The sequence below is a fragment of the Etheostoma cragini genome, chromosome 8 (assembly GCF_013103735.1).
Source record: "Etheostoma cragini isolate CJK2018 chromosome 8, CSU_Ecrag_1.0, whole genome shotgun sequence".
Taxonomy (NCBI): Eukaryota; Metazoa; Chordata; class Actinopteri; order Perciformes; family Percidae; genus Etheostoma; species Etheostoma cragini.
The window spans coordinates 24851881-24858782 of NC_048414.1; the positions used below are offsets into that span (position 1 = coordinate 24851881).

General features: G+C 40.4%; 1 protein-coding gene and 1 long non-coding RNA gene across 3 annotated transcripts in view; one reads left to right on the forward strand and one right to left on the reverse strand.

Moving 5' to 3' along the window:
- has3 (hyaluronan synthase 3) overlaps nucleotides 1-3463 on the forward strand; it is a 22062-nt gene extending 18599 nt beyond the window's left edge. For both annotated transcript variants that reach the window (XM_034878377.1, XM_034878376.1), the window contains 2 exons: nucleotides 556-657; nucleotides 1492-3463. In XM_034878377.1, the coding sequence (XP_034734268.1) occupies nucleotides 556-657; nucleotides 1492-2421 (1032 nt within the window). In that variant the 3' untranslated portion in view covers nucleotides 2422-3463. The remainder of the gene's footprint in view (nucleotides 1-555; nucleotides 658-1491) is intronic.
- Nucleotides 1-6902, reverse strand: part of LOC117948672 — a 19915-nt gene that overhangs the window by 1618 nt on the left and 11395 nt on the right. The window contains exon 2 of the long non-coding RNA XR_004657509.1: nucleotides 2780-2786. This is a non-coding gene — a long non-coding RNA (uncharacterized LOC117948672). The remainder of the gene's footprint in view (nucleotides 1-2779; nucleotides 2787-6902) is intronic.

Sequence of the window (6902 nt, forward strand, 5' to 3'; positions counted from 1 at the left end):
AATTGGTTTGATGTTCCGAAACACTTAAGTGTGACAAACATGCAAAGGAACAGGAAATGAGGAAGGGGGCAAACACTTGTTCACACCACTGTAAATGTGCATCTATGGATGCTATGTTTACTAACTATGGAACACACTTTCCTTATCTTCAGACAATCCACAGACAATCTTAACCTTAACAAAATGTGAGGGCAAATTCTAAATTTAAACCATAAAGCCAGTGGAAATCTTAAAACTACATGTGTCAACCCATTGAAAATGCAAAATCCACATGGGAACTTCTTTACTTATTCTTAATCTAAACCAACATTGTGTTGAACAACCAAGACACTCTTTATAGCCAATGCTGTGGGTCAAAGGTCATGTCCAGAGCTGACCCAGTCCTGAGCGTGTAGAAGGAACCAGCTGTGGTCTCTGTCAGCAGCCTCTCATTTCTTTAATTCTCTAATTGCTCTGCAACATCTGCAGCCCTAATTTGACCTAAGGTCTTTATTGCTGAGTCTGTGTGGCTCTCAGAATGATTGTACCCTCTGTGTTTGTTGTGTCCTTTTTCAGGTGTGTGACTCAGATACAGTTCTAGACCCAGCGTGTACCATAGAAATGCTGAAGATCCTTGAGGAAGATCCGATGGTGGGAGGGGTCGGTGGAGATGTGCAGGTAGAACACAATACTTTTCAGTCATGAAAGTGAAGTCTGTATCAACGGAAATACATATGCAAGATAAAGTCGGACATCAGGCTTTGTCACTCACCTTCCCCTCTCCGTGTGTTGCCGTTCTCAAAATCCCTGACGGGAAACAATAACTAACTTTGGGCAAGCAAGCTACACGCTTAAAATGTTTTGAAGAAAACTTGGTCCTTTAGGGGAATGGTTGTAAAGATTTAAAAATAATTTGTTTACAGCATTTACTATCCAACTGGGATGTTTTGGGACTGATGGGTAGGGATTGCTGTGGATGAAGTAGGCCTATGCATGGAGATACACTGGTAAGGGCAAATTACACTTAACCATGTATCCAGCTAATTTAATTAGCTTACATTACTGTATTGTGTGAATAGTTAACTTAATTTCATATTTTATGTGCCACCTTTTTTATGGGATGCAAACGTTTCACCAGAAAAAGTTCCTTCCAAAGACATTTTGTAGAGCAACCATTGCTGCGTCCGAAGCTTAACATCGGCAAAACAAATGTGATTGGTTTAGAGAAATTCAAAAAAACCAGAGCGTGTTTATTTATCCTATCCTGGAATGTATGTGTGGTGTAGCCAGACCTTACTTCACATCGCTATGGAGGTCTGGCAATGCGAGATAATGAAAAGTACAATGAAGATCCAAGACTAAAAGCAATAAAAGTCAACTTAGAAACTCTTGGGTTACCAAGGAAAGAGATCAAAAGCTCACTACAACATGCCGTGAAAGCCCAATTAATCCTTAAGATTCTCCTCTGTTGACTTCTTCTGACTAATCTCTTTACATTTTCCTCTCCTCCAGATCCTTAACAAGTACGACTCGTGGATCTCCTTCCTCAGTAGTGTTCGCTACTGGATGGCCTTCAACATTGAGCGGGCCTGTCAGTCCTACTTCGGATGCGTCCAGTGTATCAGCGGCCCTCTGGGGATGTATAAGAACTCTTTGCTCCAACGCTTCCTGGAGCCCTGGTACCACCAGACCTTCCTAGGCTCCAAGTGCAGCTTCGGTGATGACCGCCACCTCACCAATCGGGTGCTGAGCTATGGCTACAAGACAAAATTCACGGCACGATCGCAGTGCCAGACTGAGACACCAACCGAGTATTTGCGTTGGCTCAACCAGCAGACTCGATGGAGCAAGTCTTACTTCCGTGAGTGGCTCTACAATGCCCTGTGGTTCCACAAGCACAGCCTTTGGATGACCTATGAGTCCGTGGTCACTGGCTTCTTTCCGTTCTTCTTGGTTGCCACAGTCATCCATCTCTTCTACCGTGGAAGGCTGTGGAACATCCTGCTCTTCTTATTGACAGTCCAACTGGTTGGGATGGTGAAGGCCACCTACGCCTGTTTTCTGCGTGGCAGCCTGGTCATGATCTTCATGTCACTCTACTCTCTGCTCTACATGACCAGCTTGCTACCTGCCAAAATATTTGCCCTACTCACCATCAACAAGGCTGGATGGGGCACCTCAGGCCGCAGGAAAATTGTGGTCAACTTAATTGGCGCTGTGCCTGTCACAGTGTGGGCTATGGTGCTGCTGGGAGGTGTGGTGTATACAATCTACTGTGAAACACAGGAGCCATTTAGTGAGACAGAGAAAGCATTGTTGATAGCAGGGATGATACTGTACGCCTGCTACTGGCTCATTCTGCTGGTGCTCTACCTAGCAATTGTAGCCAAACGGTGTAACAAGAGGGAAGAGCAGTATCAACTGCCATATGCGGAGGCATAAACCTGCTACCAGAGATTGGTAGGACATTCATATGGACCTTCACTGCAGTATGACTTTAGCAATGTCTCTGACCCTGTGAACTGCTCAAGTGATGAGCTGTGAACCACAAACACACTCACATCTTCATCATTGGTGCTAAGGTTTGGATCTGAACTCTGAGCGGCAGGAATCTAATCCAGTTGGGGGAGACTCAGAGATGACTGGATTCTCAGAGCTTTCCCAATTAGATCATGCTTAATGGTGCTTCATTTTGAAAAACCAAACCAAATGAAACTGATCCAGTTTATAACATGTTCATACTCTTGTAATAGTGACATGCGCAGAAGAACATTATTACTATTACTGTGTTTATGGGCACAGGCTATCTGTGAACTGTGACAAAGGGTGTGGCACCATGCTATAAATCAATCTAAAGCAAAAAGAGGGACAAAATAAGATTAGAAGACATAAAAGTCTTAATAAATGGTTGTTTTTGTGCCCATTTTGAAAAAGATGAGATGGGATAAAATGTGATGGAACTGAGCTTTTATAATAAACAACAGATAAAATAGCAAGGCAATTCTTACTAGTCTAAGCATCTCTATTTTAGATGAGTAGAGGGAAGTTCGCATGGATTCAGAGATTGGAGTGTATGTGTAAGGTGTTCAGAGCACATTTTGGTACAATCTCCACAGAGTCAACTTAAAGAACTGAACAGGCATGAATAGATGAAAATTTGGTCTAGGCTTGAAAATCTGTTGACTTGAGCCTACAAATGTGCGTTGATCTCAAAGTTTTATGAATCAACTCAATATACTACCGACATGGGAGAAAAAGGGAGAAAGAGTGAAAGAAAAAAAGCTGAGAGAACTTGGTGAGTTAAGTGAGATTAGTCAGAGGTGACACGCAAACACATGCAGCCATTCCCCACACACACACGCACACACAGTGATTTCTAGACAGTTCCAGCTGACGTCCGTACAGATGATATAAATGTGTGCAACAAAAATGGACTGTTTTTGCAGTTTAAGCAGCAAAATTCAGTTAATAATTTGGTTTGTGTTGTGTCCATATTAGCCGTGAAGTGATATATTTTTAAAGATGTATCTTTTTAAACCCTATACTCATCAGCAAAAGTAATGCATTTCATTACTTGTTACATCCTTATCCCAGCAAAAAACACCATAGTTTTTAGCTGAAGCTCCTCTTTTCACTTGTTATAGCTATAGAGTGAGGCTGAGAATGGGCTCCACACCCTAACATCCATAAATGTCCCAACTCAAAAATAGAAAAAGGAAAATACAGACAGGGGGCATTGTCTCTGCCGATCGATTGAGAGGCATTACATTTGTATTAGTCTATGCATAGTTTTTGAGGAAAATCCTACATATTATACCAATAAGTGTATGCTACACTTGACATATTTACACTGCTTTACCTTGCTGTTGGACAGCCCTTTTCTCAAATTTCCACAGACGTTCCCCCTCTCTCTCTTTTGGCTATTCAGTCTCCTTCTGCAAAAATTCTTCTTCTGTATACTCCGGTTCATAAAAGTATCCTCCAGCATGTTGTTTTTGCTATCAAAATGACTGTTTTTGTTTTCTTTTTTAAAGATCATTTCTTTGGGCATTTTAGGCCTTTATTTTCCCAGGACAGATGAAGACATGAAAGGGGAATGACATGCAACAAAGGGCCATACGTCGGAGTTAAAACTGCAACCGCTGCATCTAGGAGTAAACCTCTACACATGCGCGCATGCCCTCCCAACTGAGCCAATCCGACCACTTGTTTTAGTTTTCTTGTATTTGTTATTTCCATAAACCGCTGAAAGTTTGACCCAAACAGCTGATCTGCGGCACAGTTTGCTAATGTAGGCATACACTGACGATCAATAAGTACCTCATACGACCCCACTTCAAAAACACCCGGACTATTCTTTTAATCCCCCATTTTTTACAGTGTAGTCATGTTTGGGAGGTACTACTACACAGCGAGTGTGGACAGGGGGAATGATTACAATGAACTCTTTTGACCTGGAAATGGGCGATATTTGCAACTGGATGTAATGGTGCTCTGAGATCAGCCCTCATTTACTGTCACCACATCAGCAATGAACAGCAAATCATCTGCTCCAGGTGTATTTTGTGGAGCAGATAGGATTTACCAGAACAGACAATCTAATGTTTCTGAAAAGGTGACACCGAGTTCCTTTGTTTTTTTGGTGCAGTGTCAAAATGAGCAACGTATTGTTGTACATTGTGGTTAAATTCTCAGTATATCGTCACCAGTGGGTTGTAGTTTCATTCGGTGATACAGAGATTTTTTTTTGTACAGTCACTTTTAGATGTTGTAGAGGTGCCAAAGTATGTAACAGTAAAGTTTTACTACGGGACACTATTCTCTTAACTTAATTTGTTTCCTTTTACACTACATGTAGCCTTGGTTTATTCATTCCATCAGCAATGTAAAGACTGAAAACCAAAGACATTTCTTCTGAAGTGAGACTTTGCTTTGACTGTCTTTTTTTCTTCTCATATACATATTCCAAGATTTCAGATCACCATCAGCATGGCTGAACCTACACTGACAGATGCCTTTTTGCTTTTGGGCAGCAGACATTTCATTTTTGTGCTATTTAAAGGTCCCATGGCAAAACAATTTTACTTTTACGTTTTTTTAACATTAATATTAGTTCCCCAGCCTGCCTATGGTCCCCCAGTAGCTAGAAATGGTGATAGGTGTAAACCGAGCCCTGGGTATCTGAGCTCAGATGGGCCGATTTTGAATCTTGCTCCTTAGGAGGTCATAAGGGGCAAGATGACCTCCTCTTTTTATGCTTTGTGAGCCCATGGCTTTCAAACTGAGAAAAGTGGCAGTTGGTCAAGGTCACCCCCCCTTTCCTCCTCAATAGCTACAGAAATGGCACCTCCAAAGGAAAGCTCATTGTGGGACTGGCTCGAGTGGCTGTAATTCTGCACCAAGGCTGAATTTGAGAAGACTTCCGATACAGTATAAGGGGACCACTAAGATCTAAATAAAAGCATCCAAAAAGCACCATGTCATGGGACCTTTAAGATATGCCAATGTTGTTTCCTTTGGCTAGTTGTATATGTTTTAACTCGAAAGTTCCAAAAGGATTCAGATTAAAATGACATGGGGTTTATTATGTCCCTATGCCTTTCTGACGGTCAACCAGTGACGCAAAAGACTTGTTTCTTGACCTCTGCTGCTTCCATCTCTGGGCATCAGAAGAATGCTGGAATTTTCCTAAGTCATTAAAAATGCTTCCTGTTTTAGACACAATCCTCCCATTTATACCAAATACAGAATGTCCCCGTTATTGTAGCGACTGCATTGACATTTTCCCTGTTATGTTTTTCACTGCATAGTATTAAATCAAACACATGACTAAGGACTTCCTGCCTTTTGCTGAAAGCTGAGGCTGCACTCGCAAACTTGTTTGACGCTTTTTTCCAATGTTTGTCACAACACTAACTTATTAACTTTAGTTTTACAGCTATTTTTTAAATTTATGTTTGAGTTACAGAAGCAGAAATTAGGAATTATTTAGACTAAAATTAAAGAAATGGATGTTGATGTATAATCACAGACTAGAATATGTCAACTTTTATTCAATACTATTTCAAAACCACTTCAATTTTTTTTTCTTCAATTTTTGTGTTAAAACACAGAGAAGATGCAATAAAGGACCACAGTAACTTATTTTTCAAATATACCGTGAAGCCTGCTTCTGTTTGTTCTACTGTAAGCAAAACATTTCTATGGGCTTGTTATTTTACCAGACTTTAAAATTTACTTAAAATCTACAGTCAAAAGGCATACTTATTTTATGATCTAAACATAGGCCTATATACATATACAGTTCCTAAATTGGACCAAAAAAAGATGTCAGTACCCTAATTCAGCAGTTGTTGACATGATCATTGCATGTGTCTTGTGGATATTTTTATATTCACACAGTAAATACTGTCTAATCGATAGTTCAATGATACGGTCTGAAGAGTTCAATTTAAAAGCCAATCTCAGTCGAATCGTCTGTTTAAAAAAAAACAACAACATCAGCTATATAAGGGTGCTAAATGTCCGATTTTCAGAAGAAAAACACTCAGAATGAGTCGGAGATGTGGTTGAAAAAGATGGGATTTTTATTTATATTCCCTATTTAGGCAACAAGAACCGTTAACAAAATCAGAACAAAAACAGAATCTTGATGCGCAAAAATGTTCCCAGTTCTCCGCAACCTTTTGACCATGCGTGTGATGGCGCAGATGAGAACAAAAAATACCACATGGATAAAGTACTCTGGATGCAGAGTGCACAGCCTGCATCAAAAACACCTGCGCCACTTTACCTTTGTGCGTTCATTTTTAACTTAACTCAATTACCAGTGATTTATACAGTACATACAGTGGGTACGGAAAGTATTCAGACCCCTTTAAATTTTTCTCTTTGTTTCATTGCAGCCTTTTTCCAAAAATCAA